The sequence below is a fragment of the Geotrypetes seraphini genome, chromosome 11 (assembly GCF_902459505.1).
Source record: "Geotrypetes seraphini chromosome 11, aGeoSer1.1, whole genome shotgun sequence".
Lineage (NCBI taxonomy): Eukaryota > Metazoa > Chordata > Amphibia > Gymnophiona > Dermophiidae > Geotrypetes > Geotrypetes seraphini.
The window spans coordinates 103,757,044-103,777,674 of record NC_047094.1 but is presented as its reverse complement, the minus strand read 5'-3'; the positions used below and the strand labels follow the sequence as shown (position 1 = coordinate 103,777,674).

The 20,631-nt window shown below is 45.7% G+C and overlaps 1 protein-coding gene across 4 annotated transcripts in view; it reads left to right on the top strand.

Moving 5' to 3' along the window:
* Positions 1–20,631, top strand: part of CSTF1 (cleavage stimulation factor subunit 1) — a 34,644-nt gene that overhangs the window by 6,728 nt on the left and 7,285 nt on the right. For all 4 annotated transcript variants that reach the window (XM_033914068.1, XM_033914069.1, XM_033914070.1 and 1 more), the window contains 3 exons: positions 11,968–12,245; positions 14,286–14,483; positions 20,134–20,524. In XM_033914068.1, the coding sequence (XP_033769959.1) occupies positions 11,968–12,245; positions 14,286–14,483; positions 20,134–20,524 (867 nt within the window). The remainder of the gene's footprint in view (positions 1–11,967; positions 12,246–14,285; positions 14,484–20,133; positions 20,525–20,631) is intronic.

Below are 20,631 nucleotides of genomic sequence, written 5' to 3'. Positions count from 1 at the left end.
TTCTCAGATGCCTTTAGTTAGGATGCATCTGGTGAACTGAGTATAAGGAACATAAGAGTTGCCATAATGGGACAGACAGTATCCTGTTTCCAACAGTGGCCAACATCAGAGAAAGGGCGGGACTGCCGGAAGAGGAAGCAGCGCAGCAGGGCTCAGAGAAAGGGCGGGACCGCCGGCAGAGGAAACAGCTGGGCTCGCTGGCATCCGAAAACAAGGTAGACAGCTTCTCTGTGGGGGAGGGGGGAGGCTGTGGGGGTGCGAGCGGTCCTTTGGGTGGGGGTGCGAGCGTTCCTTCCGGGTGATGAATCGGGCTTCGGGGGGGGCATCAGGCTTTCAGGATGGGGACAGGACTTCAAGGGGGGACAGGCAGACCTTCAAGGGGGGACAGGCAGACCTTCAAGGGGGACAGGCAGACCGAAGGGGGTGAAAAGCTATAAAATAAACCCACTAGCGTGTCAATGTGTTGAGAGGAAGAGGTGGTCTGGGAAATTCTGCTGAGAAAACTCCGGGTCCATTTCCACCCCCCAGTTACCCTAGTCCACTCCACTCAACTGGTTCACACACTGAGTGGGTCTTTGGGTGTTGTTCCTGGGATCTCTTTCAGTGGTTTGTCAGTATCTCCTTGTGGTCCAAGGAAGGAAACTTTGTTAACCTTAGCATTGACCTTCAGAATATATTTGTAACAGCACTGCTTGTGTGGCATTACCGTAGGCTATGTAGTGATGGAAAGAAAAAAACAGACCTTTGCACATTTTTGCACTAGGTATATGGTATAGGTATAGGTATTCCTGCACAGCTAAGTCCTTGTGAAGTTACGGTACCTTGTTCTTTCTGTATTTGACATCTGGCAATGTCTCTGTTTAGAATGAAAGATTTATGTTATGGTAAAAGCAGATAGCGTTGCTGGTTTTAAAAAGGTTTGGACAAATTCCTGGAGGAAAAGTCCATAGTCTGTTATTAAGACATGGGGGAAGCGTCTGCTTGCCCTGGATCGGTAGCATGGAATGTTGTTATTCTTTGGGTTTTGACCAGGTATTTAGTGACCTGGATTGGCTACCATGAGAATGGGCTACTGGGCATGATGGACCATTGGACTGACCCAGTTAGGCTATTCTTATGTTCTCATCTGTAGGGGCCTTTGTTTTCACTTCTTATTTTAATGTATCTTTTTCTGGGAACTTATCAGTGTTTTTTAGAATGGGAACAAAAATGGACATAGGAGAAACTCACGCACCATTCACACACCCTCCAACCAAAAACGTCAAAAGAAAAAAACTGTTCATTCTTATAAACAACCGTATAACTTTTAATCTAGAATTAGTGAGTATGAATTCAGCAACAAGAACAGAAATCACATGTTCATTCTTATAAACTATAACATTAACCGGTAGATCAAACGAAGTATCGAGGACAAAATAATCTAAATACAGTTACCGTAGTTACGGTAAAGTTGTACGGTAAATAAACAAAGTTTACAGGTTTATTCAGTCATCATCATCACAGTCATCTGAATCCTTGAATCCATCAAAATCTGAATTGTCATCATCATCATTAAATAAAGTGAGCACAGCCTGCAGACGATCCTTGTTTATTTCTGAAGTGATATCGTCATCGTCGCTGATATCCGTTTTGTTGCCTCCTTCCGCTGCACTGGTAGTAGCCGTAGTGTCATTGGTTTCATAAACAATGCCCGCTTTTCTAAATCCGTTTCGAATGGTATCTGGTGTTATTTTGTCCCATGCTGAAGCCACCCACTTGCAGACTTCTGTGAAAGTTGCCCACTTCAGCCGCCCCGCAGGTGTGTACTCGTGCGTGCCACTCTGCATCCACTGCTCCCACTCCTTTCTAACAAAAGTCTTGAATGGATGATTCACTGCGATGTCAAGTGGCTGCAGCTTACACGTCAGGCCTCCAGGTATCACAGCGATGTGGGCACCAGTAGAATTAATGTAGGCCTGAACATTTTTTTCTTTGTGGGCAGCCATGGCATCAAAAATTAGCCCTAAAGCATTTATCTACCCACAATCTTATTACGTTGCAGTCCATCCATCCCTTCTTGTTGCAGTGCACAACCACACTGGTAGGCAGCTTTTCACGGGGCATAGTGACCCTTTTGAAAATGAGCATGGGCTTTAACTTAACCCCGCTAGCTGAGCAACCAAGAACTACTGTAAAACACGTTCTTTCATGCCCAGTTGTGGTGATGGCAACAGATTTAGTACCTGTGGGGGCTACGGTTGTTGTCGCTGGAATGTCGAATGCCATTGGAATTTCATCCATGTTGATGACGTTCTTTGCAGTGATGCCAAGTTCAGATATTTCTTTGGCGACAAAGTCACGGAAATCAATCAATTTTTGCTGCCAGTCATCCGGAAGTCGTTGGCCAACAGTTGTTCTCATTCGAACTGATAGTCCGTTCCTTTTCATAAATTTTGAGATCCATGTGAAGCCAGCTTTGAAGTTGGGTATTCCTCTTCTATTTGCAAGTAGTTTTGCCTTCATCTGAATCGCAACAGTAGAGACTGATTGATTTTGCTCCCTTCTCTCCAGAATCCACTGCTTCAAGTCATCCTCCAGCTGAGGCCATTTTGGTTTGGCCCCACGACGTGCCCGTTTTCGCGGATTGCATTTCTCCAGTTCCTTCTTATCTTTTCTCCATTCACGCACCGATGTTTCTCCAACATTGAACGCTGCGGCCCGGTTGCCTATTTCCTCAGCTTTCGCAACGACTTTAAGCTTAAAGTCCACTGTATATGACTTTCGTCTCATTCCTTCCATTATGGCGGTAAATTTAAATTTAATTGATAAATTCTACTACCGGGTAGATAAATGCAGAATACCAATCTGAAGAGTCAAATTACTGAAATGTGGGCTCTACATGCAGCATTAATCTTTTATAGGCTTACCCAAAGGCTGAGATGCTGTTGTAAAGGCAAAATGGTATTTACTGGGCAAATTACAAGGCCAGATAGAGGGGGGGACAAAGCCACATTGTCAAAAGCACACCGTGACAAAGGCCCGCCTTGGTGACAGATCAAAAGCGCGCCCCGACAACCCGTCGCAGAAAACTGAGCGGCAAGCATGCTCAGACCATCTTTTTTGTCTGTAGATGGTTTGCGCATGCTTACAGAGCGGCAAGCAGGACAGGGCGGCGAAACGAGCAGGCGGGACCAGAGGAGACTCGGGGCAGGGCTGGAAACGAGCAGGCGGGACCAGAGGAGACTGGGGCAGGGCTGGAAACGAGCATTCGGGACCAGAGGAGACTCGGAGCAGTGCTGGAAACGAGCAGGCGGGACCAGAGGAGACTCGGGGCAGGGCTGGAAACGAGCAGGCAGGACCAGAGGAGACTCGGGGCAGGGCTGGAAACGAGCAGGCGGGACCAGAGGAGACTGGGGCAGGGCTGAAAATGAGTATTCGGGACCAGAGGAGACTCGGGGCAGGGCTGGAAACGAGCAGGCGGGACCAGAGGAGACTGGGGCAGGGCTGGAAACGAGCATTCGGGACCAGAGGAGACTCGGGGCAGGGCTGGAAACGAGCAGGCGGGACCAGAGGAGACTGGGGCAGGGCTGGAAATGAGCATTCGGGACCAGAGGAGACTCGGGGCAGGGCTGGAAACGAGCAGGCGGGACCAGAGGAGACTGGGGCAGGGCTGGAAATGAGCAGGCGGGACCAGAGGAGACTCGGGGCAGGGCTGGAAACGAGCAGGCGGGACCAGAGGAGACTGGGGCAGGGCTGGAAACGAGCAGGCGGGACCAGAGGAGACTGGGGCAGGGCTGGAAATGAGCAGGCGGGACCAGAGGCGACTCGGGGCAGGGCTGGAAACGAGCAGGCGGGACCAGAGGAGACTCGGGGCAGGGCTGGAAATGAGCAGGCGGGACCAGAGGAGACTCGGGGCAGGGCTGGAAACGAGCAGGCGGGACCAGAGGAGACTGGGGCAGGGCTGGAAACGAGCAGGCGGGACCAGAGGAGACTCGGGGCAGGGCTGGAAACGAGCAGGCGGGACCAGAGGAGACTGGGGCAGGGCAGGAAACGAGCAGTCGGGACCAGAGGAGACTCGGGGCGGGCGAAAGGAGAGTCGGGCGGCGACGGGAGAGTCGGGGCGGCATGCGCGGTATACGGGTGTGCGCGGTATAGAAAAATTTCTGTACATAAATTTGTGGTTTTCGCATGCTATACCCGTGTGCGCGTTTTACACGGGTGCGCGGTATCTACGTGAAAATACGGTAGTCCTGTTTATTCTGAGGCTCTCTTTCATCGGTGTTTGTCACGGCCATGTGCAGCTGATTGTGCAGGTGCCGGTTTATAGCAGCATGAGATGGGACATGTTTTTTCCAGCGCTGTGGGCCGTTCTTCTGGTTATTCCCTGAGTCTGATTTTATTTCTATGCAAGCCGCGGCAGGGTAAATTTTGCGGGGCTTGAATCCAACTATGTTTCTAGGAGCGTTGATGCAGCGGCCACGTGTCAGTGAGAATCCAGCGTGCGCTTGGGTCTCCGGCGATGGCGGGAGAGCTGCAGCGTTCCGGTAGTTTGTTTCCAGCTGACTTTGGTCAGGGTATGCCGGAGCTTCTCTCCTTTCCGGTTCAGACAAGTTTTATGTGTGTCACCAGCTTTGGGACAAGCTTGGGCAGCTTTATATGTCTATGTCTGTGTTCCTGCTGTACTCCCTTGAAGGAAGCTGCTTGTTTAATCGGACTCTGGGGTTAGCACTCAAGGGGTTTACCAGAGAGACTCTGCCCTGTGCTAGGTCACCCAGTCTCGGTTTGTCTCCGGACTGGGGCGACATACGGCAACTCACGGCACGGTGAGATCAGCAGTAAGATAGTGCCCTGTATTTCACACAGGTATCTCATTGTCTCTCTTGGGGTCCCTGCAGATTGAGCCTTTGTCTGTTGGTAATTGTCCTTATTTGGGCCTCTGTGCTGAGCTGCATGTGTCTAGTAGTGGCACAGGATATATATGCCTAAAGGTAGTACAAACAGTTCGGGCTGTCTCTATGGGCATAATGACACTGCGCATCTTCCTGCGGCCAGGACTCTCTTTCTCTATTTCTGAGGGGGCCTGGACTTCAGATTTCCATGCTTATCACGCTGGTTTCTGGTTTCTCCTGTCACCATTTTCTCATGGCACATGCTAGACGGGCCCCCCGTCCAGACAGGAAGGGCTGTACAGTTCCTTTTAATCAGGAGCCAGTTACCTGTTCTATCAGACCCGCGGAGGATCACGCGCTATGTGGCTGTTAGCCTCATCCCTGAAGCTCTCATTAGCGATGTGAGCTTTGTCTGATACCTGTAAGGATGCTGTTGTTTTCCACGGGGCGGTAGATGCAGCATCTTGATAAGTGTAGTATGTATTCACTTTAAAGGACATACGTATTTCGCTCATGTTACATGGGGTTAGTACTGTTTTCATGGTTCCAGTATATTCCTCTTTACATTGTGAAACTTGAATTTTCCTAGGAGAATCTTCTTGCAGATCCTACAGTCTCATCCTGCCATTCCCTGACCTTCTGCACTTCATTCTGAGGGGATCTTGACTTCTTTCAATGACTCTTCAGACTTTCTCATGAGGGAGAAGACGCTATAATGTCAGGTCAGGGGGCTGTGAAGATTTTTCAGGATGCTTGCATCTTTGCATCCTCCTCAGGTTTCCAGTTCGTTCTTGGAGTCTCTATGTTTTGTGTTTCCCTTTTCAGTGTTACTGGTCCTCAGGACAGTTCTTGTAGTTCTTCGGGAACTAAGGGACGTTGTTCCACTTACTGCATGGTGCCCGAGACGGGGGCATTGGGCAGGCTGGATCCCATTCTTCTGAATTAGTTTCTCGGAGTTACACATTTCTGCAGACAACATGGTAGTATATTTACATTTTCTCTATGGACTCCGAATCGGCACTGGGTTTGCCTGCCTCCCTTGGAGCAGCGCTTTCGGTTTTGGCACATGCCAAAGCCTACCCAAGGCTTCACGAACGTTTTAGGTGATGTGGGCGGTGGTACCGTTTTGGCGCTACCAGGCGATTTATCTAATTTCTTCTTGACTGCCTGCTTGATTTGGACGACTTCCAGTTGGGCCATTTGACTGACACGAAAAGGGTGGTATCTTTTCCTCAGTTCTTTACACGTGCATCTTCGAATTTGCACAGCGCTCTTTTCTCCTGTACTATTTATAGGTATATCGGGGTAATGCTTTTATTCATATAGGAGAGACGTGTTTCTTTCCGGAGACTTGGGCATGAGGTCTCGGTCTCAGATTGGTATTCTTCTTCGCTTACCATGACCAAGAGTATGGGATTCTGTACAGTTTCTGTGATCCATATTGCTGACTCCACTGGGAACTTCGGCTTGCTTTCCCCTTCTTACGCTACAGCAGTCGCTTTTGTTCCGGTGGTTCCCGGTATCTCAGGGCTCCAATTATTTGGTATGCTCCTCCTGCATCGCTCTGTATGATTTGGTGGCTCAGCGCGATTTCTCTTTTCAAGGCATGCCTCGTTCTTTGCTGGACTAGCTCATGACCACCGACCATCCCGGGCTGTCGGGTTAGGGAGCTCGGTGGCTTCAAACAGATTCATCTATGGTTGGACAAGAATAGACTGTCCTTAAACATTAATAAAACCAACACGTTACTTTTTCCCTGGAAAGAAAATCATAAAATACTGGTTCCTATCAATATTCAGGGAATTGCGCTCAAACAAATAAACAAAATCAGGATTTTAGGAGTCATCCTAGATGAAAATTTAACTTATCACGACCACATTAGCTATGTGGTCAAAACTACTTTTTACAGGTTACGTCAAATTCGCTCTATATCAAAATTCCTCTGTCCCAAATCTTTAAACATACTAATCCATTCATTGATCATCTCAAAAATTGACTACTGTAATGCTTTATTCAAAGGAATGGCCCAAAAAGAAATCAGAAGACTACAGATTATCCAAAATACATCTATTAAATTAATTATGGGGGCCAAAAAGTTTGATCATGTCACCCCTCTACTGCAAAAGGCTCATTGGCTCCCAGTTGCACACCGAATATTGTATAAATTATCTTTACTCACCTTTAAATCGTTGCTATACAAAACTCCATCATTTATTTATAAAGACTTAATTCCATACTCTTCTCAAAAAACTTTACGATCCAATGAACAGCTGTTATTGGTTATTCCTACTCTTAAATTCATAAATACCCGAAGACAATATATCTTCACCGTTACAGCACCACAAACATGGAATTCTCTCCCACTATATTTAAGGGTAGAGAAAAATCTTGATAAATTCAAAAGCCAACTTAAGAGCTTTCTTTTTAAAGACGCTTTCAATACTTAATTGAAATGCTAATTGCTCTTTATTACTACCATTCACACCAGTCATCTAAAAATATTATTTCCAAATTTATTTTGTTTTTCCCTTTCCTTTTGTAATTTACCCTCAATGTTCTCTCCTTTCCTATTATAAATTGTATTTCTTTCCCCTCTATCCTAGTGTTTCCTGTAGTAATTTGTCTAGTATTTAAATGATTTTTATATTTTTATTTATATTATTGTTATTGTTTTATCCTGTATTCTTTGTATATGTAAATCGCTTAGTAATTTATGATAGGCGATCAATCAAATAATGAATAAACTTGAAACTTGCTTCCATCCTCAGCTCCAGGAGTCTGGTCTTCAGAGGCGACTCAGTACTTGTTCATTCTTCTACTCTTGAGCAGGGTCAGGCTACCTTTCTGGAGCTTCAGATCATTCTTCCGGATTGCCGCTGAGGGTCCTTTTGGTCAGTATTATGATGGGGGTATTCCTCTACAGCTTGGGCAGCAGGTGTTGTACTCAGTTGGCAGGTGAAGTTGGTCTGCTTCAATGGGTGGACTCTCATCTTCGTCTTCTGTTGGCAGATCCTTTTATGGATCAGGATAAGAGTTTGGATAGACTTTCTCTCCGCGGAATCTGAGCATGGCCCATTTCTTATATGTTACAGTGTACAGCGCTGTGTACGCTCTGGAAAGTGTGCATGTTAGTAATAGTGTAATCTTCTGCATCCTGGATATTGAGATTTGTGGCTCAGACGTTCTAGCTTTTTTTATGGATGTGAGATCTCCTTGACTTAGACCTCATGGCCTCGTCTCTCAATTCTAAGCTTCCTAGCTTCTTCGGCGGGCCCAGGAAGTGGGAGTTAGAGGGGGTAGCCGCATGGCTCCTTTCTCGCCTCTGCCTTCTCTTTTTCGGTGTTTTCCGCTGGCTGATGATGGCTTGGATTTGCCATCTCGAGCTCGCTTTCCGGGCACAGTATTTGTAGAATCTCTGGATTGGCGGCGCCATCCTTACTATGCGGATTTGATGAGTCTTTCGACAGCCGGACTAAGAAGTTTCCTGGTATTTCCGTCTTTGCTCGCCTAGGGTCCGATCAACATGGATATTTGTACTACTTTAGTATTACGACCTAGTTTTTTGAAAAATCTTGGTTGACGTGTAAGGGTTATGCGAAGCAGGTTGTTTCTTCTCTTATCCAGGTGCTACAGATGTCTTCTCCTGTGGCTTCTGCTTCCTTTTGGAGGTTTTTCCTTTCTTGGGTGCTTCTTAACGTTTGAAACACTCCAGAGTTCCTTTTTGGCACAAGTGTATTGCTGAGGGCTTAGCTTTCAATTCGCTTCAGCTTCTAGTGCCACTCTTGGCTTGTTACAAGGGCTAGGTATATTGCTCTTCGCTTACTTCTCAGCTTCATGTAGTTCAGTTCCTAAACAGAGTGCGGTATATTCATGCGCCTCTTAGAAAGCCCAGTTTGGAGTACAATCTTCACGTACTTCTTCTCAGTTTACCGAAGGCTTCATTTCATGCTTGTCTTTTGGGACTCTAAAGGGCTGTGCCGTTGAACATGGGGTTTCTTGTGGCCATGGCTTCAGCTCTGCAGTTTTCTATGTTGCAGGCCTTGTTTAACAGGGATTCCTATTTCTGATTTCCGAAATATGGGGTATCAGTTCAGATGGTACCACTATTTCTTTCTAGGGGGGTGTCATCCTTTCTTTTATGTCATGCTCGCTTTTCCTTCCTTCTTCCTGGGAGGAGAAATTGGGAGCAGTGTTTTTATTCACTGCATTTTTTGATACGTACGTAGCGTTCTCCGCGAGCTCGGTTTCTAACGGCTTTTAGTTGTTTATATCTCCTTTTTGTATTCTTCAAGGGACGCCTCAAACGTATGGCGGCGTCCGAAGCCTCCATCGCTCAATGGGTCCAGGAGGACATTCTTTATGCTTGCTTGCTGGCAGGGAAGCGGTTGGCGAAAGAACTTTATGACCATTCCGCCGGAGCGATGGCTATTTCTTGGGCTCGGCCCAGAGGTTTTTTCCTTGGAGGAGATTTGTCTCGCGGCTAATTGGTCTTCCGAGAGTGCTTTCTCTCCGCATTTCTGCTTGGATGTGGGGGTGCATGCGGTAGGGGCGTTTTGTGCTTCAGTTGTTGCGGAGGCGGCGTTTGCTTCCCACCCAGATTGAGGATTGCTTTGCTACATCCCATTGGTCTCTGGATTCATCTGCTGCTGTTGCTAGGGAAGGAAAAATTATGTTCTTACCTGTTAATTTTCTTTCCCTTAGACGCAGCAGATGAATCCAGAGCCCCACCCTTTCTGGATATTGTCTCTCGGTTTTTTCTTTTGCAACTTTCGCAGTTTGTTATTATGGCAGGTTGTTTTCTGTATTATTGCATTTTGAGATTTGTTATGGGAAAGAAGTTTTTTACATGCTATGCCTATTGATGGTTACGGATGCTTGGGCAAGGAGCTATACTAGATAAACAGGAGGAGTGCCAGCCAATAGGACCACCTGTTAATCAGTTTCTCTATCTCCGCCTGCTGGTAGATGTGAGCTATCCCATTGGTCTCTGGATTCATCTGCTGCGTCTAAGGGAAAGAAAATTAACAGGTAAGAACATAATTTTTCCTTTCTTATGATCAAAGCTTTAGTATAACTTATTCCCCCTCCCTCCCCCCACATTTACAAGTGTACTTTTTCAATGGAAAATGGCATCTATTCATTGCAATACTTTGTCAATGGCTCCCAAATCTTTTTAAATTTATTATAATTCCCTTTTTTTACAGCAATTGTCCTTTCCATTTTATAAATTTGACACAACAGATTCCACCAGAAATTATAATTGAGTCTACTACAATTTTTCCAATTATTTGTGATATGTTGTATGGCGACTCCTGTCATAATCAATAAATGTTTATTATTGCTTGATGAAATTTGTCTCTTTTTTCTCATTGACATACCAAATAGAATCGTATCATACGATAATGCCACATGATTTTCCAGTAAACAATTTACTTGGTCCCAAATTGATTTCCAAAAAGCCATGATAAAGGGACAATAGAATAACAAATGATCCAAACCTTTTTTTAACCCCGCTAAGCTAACTGATTTCATCATGCTCTCCAGTAAGGTATGCATATGCTCTGCAATGTTGTTCTTTACACAGCACTGACATTGGACTCTAGTATACAATTTACTGGATCACCACTGGAACCCTTTTTAAAATTTGGCATGACATTGGCTACCCTTCAGTCTTCTGGTACCATGCTAAATTTTAAAGATAAACTACACGCTATATTTATATTGTATATTTTTGATTAAATGTTAAAGGATAGGGGTGGATGGGAAGGGAATAAATTTATATATTTGATGTTATATTAGAAAGAAATTCAAGTGATGTATTTAATTTCAAATATTTTATTATTTGTACACTTGATGTAAGATTAAAAATGAATAAAGAATTTAAAAAAAAATAAATAAATAAACTACACATTACTAACAATAGCTCTACAAGATCATTTTTCAATTCTCTCAGTACTCTTGGATGTATACCATCCAGTCCAGGCAATTTGCTACTCTTCAATTTGTGACATTATATCTTCCAGTTTTACAGAGATTTGTTTCAGTTTCTATGACTCATCAGCATTGAATACCAGTTGCAGAAATGGTATCTCCTTCAAAGAATTCATGAAATCTCTCCACTATGGCCTTCTCTTCCCTATATGCCCCTTTTACCCCTTGGTCAATTGATTCTTTTGCTGGCGTCTTGCTTCTAGTTACCTAAAAAAGTTACTATGTGTTTGCCTCTTAATGCAATCTTCTTTTCAAGGTTTCTGTCTTATCCAAGCTTTTGCATTTGACTAGCCATTCCTTATGCTGTTTTCTGTTACGTTCAGTTGGATCCTTCCACTTTCTGAAGGATTTTCTTTATCTCACTTGTTAACCATGCCAGCTGTTGTTTGGCCTGCCTTTCTCCTTTTTTAATACTTGGAATATTTCTGGTCTGGGCTTCCAAGATGGTATTTTTGAATAACTTCCAAGCCTGATGTAAATTTTTATCTTTTACAGCTGTTCCTCTTAACATGAGAAGAATGGTAATAAAATAAGTTTATCATAGTCTCCCTTTTTAATGTTAAATGCTATTGTATTGGATTTCCTATGTGTACTTGTTCTATAACATGATCAGATTTAATATAATCTGCGATCACTGTTACCAGGTGGCCCCAGCACCATTACCTCCTGCACCAAATCATGAGCTCCATTAAGGACTAGGTCTAGAATTGCTTTTTCTCTTGTTCAAGAACCAGCTACTCCATAAAGCAGTCCTCGATTTTTATCAATAAATTTGATTCCCCTAACACATCCTGATGTTACATTTACCTAGTCAATATCGGGATAATTTAAATTATTCATTGTGTTACCTAAGCCTCCCTAATTTTTGATAACATTTCGGCATTTCTGTTCATCCTGGCCAGGCGGACGGAGGTACACTCCTTATTACTATCCTTTTCCCCTTTAAACGTGGAATTTCTACTCATAGGGATTCCCAGGCATGTTTTGGGTCCTGTAGAATGCTGATTCATATTGTCAGAAATTCATCTGTTTGCATATATTGAGGATTGTGCAATAAATATATTGTGCAAGAAATAAATGTGGTTGTATTCTGTTCTGCTGCTTTCAGGAATGGAGAATGATGATAGTGCTGTCCAGTATGCAATTGGTCGCTCTGACACTGTGGCTCCAGGCACAGGCATTGACTTAGAATTTGATGCAGATGTCCAAACAATGTCCCCTGAAGCCTCGGAGTATGAGACCTGCTATGTCACCTCTCATAAAGGACCATGTCGTGTAGCTACGTACAGTAGAGATGGGCAATTAATAGCCACAGGCTCTGCTGATGCCTCAATAAAGATACTGGATACAGAGAGAATGTTGGCAAAAAGTGCTATGCCTATTGAGGTAAGGAATGACTGGATAGTGGTATTTCTAGTATGACAGACACTCTATTCCTGAACCTTTGCGTAGTCAACCTGTTCTTGTGAGAACTCTTGTATAATTTTTTGCAGCTCCTTCCTTACCGCTGGCTGTCCTTCAATTCCTCAGTTTTCTTTTTACAAATGAGTAGTCTTTTTTTCTGCTCCTATTTATTTTCATCTAAATCAAGTTTGTTTTATCCCACTAAGTTTGCAAAGTTTTCAGTGCTGCAGAGGATCCCCTTTGTGGGACAGCTCTGGCTGCAGGAGAGTGCAGACTCTGAGGTCGAGGGTCTGCTTCCAGTGGGCAGGCTGCTTTACAGTTCACCCACTTCGACAGCCTGCACTAATAGTTTGTGGGCTTGTGAGCAAGGTTCGCCCCAGGTTTGTTCACAGTGGGCTTGAGCTTAGGCTATGTTTCTCTGGTGGCTTTTTCCTGGATCAGGACTTCCCCCATTTGCATGCATTGGATCTGGTGGGGGCGAGGTCTCTGGCAAGTGCACTGGGTCTGAGAAGCAGTCAGAAGACACATGCAGTCCGGATTTCAGGCTTGTTGAGACAGAAGTTCTCCCTGTAAGCTGTTTGCAACTTCTATTCTTTCAGCTCCCAGCACACAGCATGGTACAATGAGTAACAGGCTGATAACCTGACAAATCAAATCGGGAGGTGGAGGGGGGGGCTCTTAGAATCTCTATCTTCCATGTTTCCTCCAAAATAAGCCTTAGATTGCCTCCAAAGCCCCTCCCAAATGTTCCTTGCACTCCCCGACTCCATCCTTGGATTCGCCGGCAGCAGCTGTACCCCGCTGACCCTCCCACCCAACCCTCTGCCACTCCACCCATCCGAACCACTCCAACCCTTCCACTGCAAGACTGAATTACTTACCTCCAAACAGCAGCGTTCTCAGCATTCTAAACAGGCTGCTCTGCGGTCTTCTCCCACTGGGTCCTACCCTCTGCCGCATCACTGATTGTCATCAGTGACGCGGCACAGGGAAGACCCCGACGGGAGCGGCAGGAGAAGGCTGAGAAGCAGCCTGTTTAGAGTGCTGCCGATGCTGCTGTTTGGAGGGAGGTATGTCGGTCTCGCAGTGATGCGGCAGAGGGTAGGACCTGGCGGGAGAAGACCGCGAAGCAACCTGTTTAAAGTGCTGCTGACACTGCTGTTCGCTGCTGTTTGGAGGGAGATATGTTGGTCTCGCAGTGGGAGGGTCAGTGTGGTTCTGCACGGGGTGGATGGGAAGAAGGGATAGAAAGATGCTATGCAAGGGTTCTGCACAGGGGATGGGAGGGAAAGAGGGATAGAAAGATGCTGCAGAGGGAAGGCACATGGGGATGGGTGAGAGGGGAGGAAAGATGCTGCACATGGGGAGAGAAAGGAAAGAGAAAGAATTGGGGTAGAGGAGAGGAAGGGAGAGATGATCATTGTACATTGTAGGGAGGAGGGAGTTAAGCTTGCAGTTTTTTCAAATTTTTACATGAATGTTTTTGATTTTTATGCTTATCCATAAAAATTAAGTTCTGGAAAACGTTATAACAATGTGTCTACTGGATAAGGTTATTTGTCAGACAAGATAAATATTGATGTAGGGCAAACACCTACCCATATGTTGGGTCTTGTATCAGTTTGTTTGGATGTTTTATTCACTACTACTGGGAGTCTGTTTATCTGGTAAACTACCAGATCAAGAAAAGGAGAGTGTTTGTGGGAAGTGGCATGGGAACAGGCAGGAAGCCCTGTGTGCCGCTCCGCTGCAAGGGAAAAGAGGCCGCGAGCCACATCAGCCATCGCTGCTTGCCGGGACCAGGCAGGCAGCCGCATCTAGCGAGGGAGGTTGACAATGAAAAAAAAGGTAACGGGAGAGGGGGGTGTTGGGTTTATGGAGCGAAAAATACGGTAAGCTCCAATGCTAGTCTGAAAAGGGCCCTCTTGCATTCATATGTTATATTGGAATGCTGCATTTCTTGAAAAATGTCTTTAACATAAAAGTATCCTTTAGCTGGTTGATCCATTTCTCTCTTCGTAGGTCATGATGAATGAAACTGCACAGCAGAACATGGAGAACCATCCTGTAATTCGAACTCTCTATGATCATGTGGATGAGGTGACCTGTTTGGCTTTCCATCCAACAGAACAGATCTTAGCATCTGGTTCTAGAGACTACACTATGAAATTATTTGATTATTCAAAACCTTCTGCCAAGCGAGCTTTCAAATATATTCAGGTTAGAGTTTATGCTTTTATAAGAAGTTTTCAAGGTCTTATTTGGGCACACTACATAGATAGTGTGGCCAGGTCTGGGAAGGTACTTTAGTGGTCCCTGCTGGCTATTAAGCAGACTCAGAGGAGGTAATCTTTGTGCTAATAATGATTCCTAAAGTCTCTGATTTTGCAATCCTCAGACAGTATGAGCGTGATTTTTAAAACAATTTAACCTGTCACAATTGTTTTGTATGATAATTTCCATAAAGAAAATATGCTAGTTATGATCTTCATCTGTTGTTTGGGGGTAGGGTTGTGGATGCAGGGCATCTTTATTTTTAATTTATACTGTATATACTCGAATATAAACCGAGATTTGGGGGGCCAAATAAATTGCCCAAAAATGGGGGTCTCTGTTTATATTTGAGCCAACACCCCTCCCAGACCCACTGCGGGCCTCCAATACTGCCCTGGTGGTGCAGGGAGCTGGAGCTGTTGTCAATCCCTCCCTCCTTCATGCGACTTTGTACAACTAGTGACGGTAACCAGTCCACCCCCCTTCCCTCCTGATCCCCCTGCATGCCTACCTTAGGTCCCCGGTAGTCCAGCGGAGAGGTGGAGCAGGAGCAATCCCTCTACGCTCCTGCTCAGCAGTGAGTATCAATCCCTCCCTTCCTTATGTGAATTTGTGCAACTAGCTACGGTAACCAGCCTGCCCCTTCTCTCTCCTGTAGGTCCTGCGAAGCTTGCAGCAGGAACTCGTGGCAGGCATTTTTTCACTACAGAGACTGCTGGGCAGGAGCGTAGAAGGATACCTCCTGCCCTGTCTCACCGCTGGACCACCGGGGACATAAGATGGACCTACAGAGAAGAGAGGGGAGGGAGCGGGCTGGTTACCATAATTAGTTGCACAAAGTCATAAGAACATAAGAAATGCCTTCACCGGATCAGACCTTAGGTCCATCTTGTCCGGCGACCCGCACACCTTGTTCACCCGTATCCCTCAATGTGATTTGCAAGAAGGTGTGCATCCAACTTGCCCTTGAATCCCAGAATGGTGGTCTCTGTCACAAACTCCTCCGGGAGAGCATTCCAAGCGTCCACCATTCGCTGTGTGAAGCAGAACTTCCTGACATTAGTCCTGAGTCTGCCGCCCCTCAGTTTCAGTCCATGACCTCTTGTTTGAGTCACTTTTGACAATGTGAATAACGAAGTTTCTTGCTCTATTTTGTCGAAACCTTTTAGTATTTTAAAAGTCTCTATCATATCCCCTCGCAGCCTTCTCTTCTGGAGGGTGAACAATCCCAATTTTTCGAGGCATTCCTTGTAGCTCAAATTCTCCACACCTTTTATTAGCTTCGTGGCTCGTCTCTGCACCCTCTCCAGCAGGGTTATATCCTTCTTTAGGTAAGGAGACCAGTGTTGGACACAGTATTTCCAGTGTGGTCTAACCATTGCTCTATAAAGCGGCATTATGACGTCCGCCGATCTACTCTTGATGCCCTTCTTTATCATGCCCAATATCCTGTTTGCTTTCTTTGCTGCCGCTGCGCATTGAGCCAACGGCTTCAGGGTCCTGTCTATCAGTATCCCCAGGTCCCTTTTGTTCGCTCTTGCCCAATGTTACACCTAACATTTTATATTCTTGTTCTTTGTTTTTCCTGCCCAGGTGCATCACTTTGCATTTTTCTATATTAAATTTCATCTGCCACTTTTCCGCCCATTTCTCTAGTTGGTTCAAATCTCTTTGAAGTGCATCTCTGTCCATTTTCGACCCAACTGCCCGACATAGTGTTGTGTCATCTGCAAACTTGATTATGTTTCCTGTTGTTTCCTCTTCTAGGTCATTTATGAAGATATTGAATAAGATGGGCCCAAGAACCGAGCCCTGGGGCACGCCGCTCATCACTTTCTCCCAGTCCGAGAACTTCCCATTTATGCCCACCCTCTGCAATCTGTTCTCCAGCCATTTGCCTATCCATCTTAGTATATCCCCTTCTGTTCCATGACTTTGTAGTTTCCTCAAAAGCCTTGCGTGTGGTACCTTATCGAACGCTTTCTGGAAGTCCAAGTATACGATATCCACCGGTTCTCCACTATCATAAGAACATAAGCAGTGCCTCCGCCGGGTCAGACCATAGGTCCATCCTGCCCGGCAGTCCGCTCCCGCGGCGGCCCAAACAGGTCACGACCTGTCTGAATCACCAGAAGGGGCTCCCTTGCCACCTTGGTTTCTCATTGAAGTCCTATCTTCCCATCGTAGTCCTAACCCTCCGGTCTTGCACATGCACGACCTGTTGGGTTTCTATACTTATTACCTGGTTAGCTTTCTATACCTGTGTTACATCCCAGCACCTCTCTCAGTATCCCACGATCCCTTTATCCCTCAGGAATCCGTCCAATCCCTGTTTGAATCCCTGTACCGTACTCTGCCTGATCACTTCCTCCGGTAGCGCATTCCAAGTGTCCACGACCCTTTGGGTGAAAAAAAAACTTCCTTGCATTTGTTTTGAACCTATCTCCCTTCAGTTTCTCCAAATGCCCCCTCGTACTTGTTGTCCCCTTCAGTCTGAAGAATCTGTCCCTATCCACCCTCTCTATGCCCCTCATGATCTTGAAGGTCTCTATCATATCTCCCCTGAGCCTCCTTTTTTCCAGAGAGAAGAGCCCCAGCCTATCCAACCTCTCAGCGTATGGGCAGTGTTCCAGCCCTTTTACCAGTTTCGTTGCTCTCCTTTGGACTCTCTCAAGTACCGCCATGTCCTTCTTGAGGTGTGGCGACCAATACTGAACGCAGTATTCCAGATGTGGACGCACCATCGCTTGATACAATGGCATGATGACTTCCCGTGTCCTGGTTGTTATGCCCCTCTTTATGATGCCCAGCATCCTGTTGGCTTTTTTCGAGGCTGCTGCGCACTGTGCAGATGGCTTCAGTGATGCATCCACCAGCACACCCAAGTCTCTCTCAAGTCTGCTGTCTCCCAACAATGCCCCCCCCAATTTGTAGTTGAACAACGGGTTCTTTTTCCCTATATGCATGACCTTGCATTTTTCCACGTTAAAGCGCATTTGCCATTTGTTTGCCCAGTCTTCCAGCTTGTCCAGATCCCTTTGTAGGTCCTCACACTCCTCCCTGGACCTAACTCTACCGCACAGTTTGGTATCGTCTGCAAATTTTATAACCTCGCACTTTGCCTCCTTTTCCAGGTCATTGATAAATATGTTGAAGAGTAACGGCCCCAGCACCGATCTCTATGGCACACTGCTCGTGACTCCCCGCCAGTCAGAATATTGGCCCTTCACTCCGACCCTCTGCAGTCTACCCGACAACCAGTGCTTGATCCATCTGTGCACATCCCCTCCCACCCCGTGGTTCCACAGCTTCCTAAGCAGCCTTTCATGTGGCACCTTGTCGAAAGCCTTTTGAAAATCGAGGTAAATGATGTCTATGGGTTCCCTATTGTCCACCCGACTGCTTATTCCCTCAAAGAAGTACAGAAGGTTCGTTAGGCACGACCTTCCCTTACAGAATCCATGCTGGCTATCAATTTGTTGGTTCACCTTCTCAAAAAATTGAAGCAAATTTGTCAAACATGACTTCCCCTTCCTGAAACTGTGTTGACTAGCTCTCATCAGGTCATGATTTTCCAGGTGTTGCACTATGCTATCCTTAATTAGTGCTTCAACCATCTTCCCAGGAACCAACGTAAGACTCGTAGGTCTGTAGTTTCCTGGTTCTCCTCTTGATCCTTTTTTGAAGATTGGGATGACATTTGCTATCCTCCAGTCGTCTGGTATTTGCCCGGTTCTAATTGACAAGTTAGCTAGGGATTGTAACAGTTCTCCGATTTCTACCTTAAGCTCCTTTAGCACTCTCGGGTGAATTCCATCCGGTCCAGGGGATTTATCACTTTTTAGTTTGTCGATCTGATAGTATATCATGTCCAAATCCACATTCACTGTGGTGAGGCTTTCCTCAATTTCTCCCTTGAATACTCTCCCTGTTTCAGGTATTGATGCAGTGTTCTTGGTAAAGACAGATGCAAAGAATGAATTTAGCCTATCTGCAGTCTGTTTGTCTTCCTTGATGTACCCTTTTCTTCCTTGGTCATCGAGAGGGCCTACTGCCTCTTGTGCTGGTTTTTTTCCTTTTATGTATCTAAAAAAGGGCTTGAAGTTCTTGGCTTCTTGCGCAATCTTTTCCTCATAGACCTTTTTAGCCTCTCTTACCGCCTTGTGACTTTTCTTCTGGTCAACCTTGTGACTGTTCCAGGCCTCTGTTTGTTCATGTTTCCATTTTTTAAACGAGTTCCTCTTTTCCCTTATCGCATCCTTCACCTCCTTAGTTAGCCAAGCTGGTTCTCCTTTGTTCTTATTTTTCCTTCCTTTGGATATCTGCGGGATGTAGAGATTCTGTGCTTCAGTGATGGTATTTTTTAGTAGGGACCATGCTTGTTCGACCGTTTTGAGTTTGTCCGTCCTTTTCTTGAGCCATTTTTTTACCATGGCTCTCATGCTGTCATATTTCCCTTTTCTGAAGTTAAAGGTTGTGGTTTGGGTCTTGGTTCGTTTCCCCTTCCCGATGCCGATTTTAAAGTTGATCATGCTGTGATCGCTCGTCCCCAGCGGGACTGTGACTTCTTCTTCTGATGTCCTTCCAGATATGCCATTCAGGACCAAGTCCAAAGTTGCGGTTCCTCTTGTCAGTTCTCCCACCATTTGTTCTAGGAAGCAGTCCCCTATCATTTCCAGGAATTTTGTGAGGGAGAGATTGACGCACACTGCCAGGCAGGAGCGTAGAGGGATCACTCCTACCCCACATCTCTGCTGGACCACCGGGGACCTAAGGTAGGCCTGCAGGGGGACCGGGAAGGGAGAAAAGGGGAGGGGGTGGACTGGTTAACGTCAATAGTTGCACAAAATTGCATAAGGGAGTGAAGGATTGACAGCAACTCCAGCTCCCCGCACCACTGGATCACCAGGGCAGTATTGGAGGCCCATGGTGGGTCGGGGGGGGGGGTCTGAGAAGTGGGGTGGACATGCTGGCTGGCTGCACCGTTGGACCACCAGGGCAGTACTGGAGGCCCATGGTGTGTTCGGGAGGGGGGCGGGCTGGCTGTCTGTACCACTGGATCAGTCTACAATGAGTCCAGGAGGGGGGTGGGTCTGGGAAGGGAGTTTCAGACTGGCTGGCTGTTTTGTCTGCAGAGCTGGCAGACAGGACTCTAGGGTAAGGGAGGAGGAGTCACTTCTGCCTTGGTATCTGTATTTGAATATAAACCATCAGTTTATATTCGAGTCAAACTTTTTACCTCCTTTTTTGGAGAAAAGGGGGTACCTCGGTTTATATTTGAGTATATAAGGTAAGAACTGCCATACTATATCAGACTAAATGTCCATGAAGGTTGTGTATTGAAGTGTCACGAATGCAAGCATTGCCAACCAGGTGTGTCCAAACTGAAAATAAAAGGTTGCAAACCACTACTTTTGTAAACCGCGTTGAACTTATGGTTACGCGGTTAACAAGCACAATGTTATGTAATGTTGACCTGCATAGATTTACATGCAGTTTAGAATGAAAGAGTACACCATCTTCTTGGGCTTTTAAAACTATTAATTTATTATTAATATGCTCTGCATACTTTAAATTCTTTTATGCATTTCAACAGGAAGCAGAAATGTTGCGTTCCATCTCTTTTCATCCTTCTGGAGATTTCATAATTGTTGGCACCCAGCACCCTACACTACGGCTGTATGACGTCAATACCTTCCAATGTTTTGTGTCCTGCAATGCCCAAGACCAGCATCAAGATGCCATCTGTGGGGTTAACTACAACCCAACTGCGAACATGTATGTAACATGCAGTAAGGATGGCAGCATAAAATTATGGGATGGTGTCTCCAACCGGTGTATCATTACCTATGAGAAAGCCCATGATGGTGCCGAAGTCTGCTCTGCTGTCTTCTCCAAAAATTCCAAGTATGTTCTGTCAAGTGGCAAAGACTCCGTAGCTAAACTGTGGGAAATTTCAACTGGGCGAACACTTATTAAATATACAGGTATGTGGTTTATTTGTGTATTTAAGTAAAAATGTCTGCTGTACAATGTTTCCTGTCAGAGGAAATGATAAAGCCCCTTAGCTATCTCTGATTATTGTACTAATTGT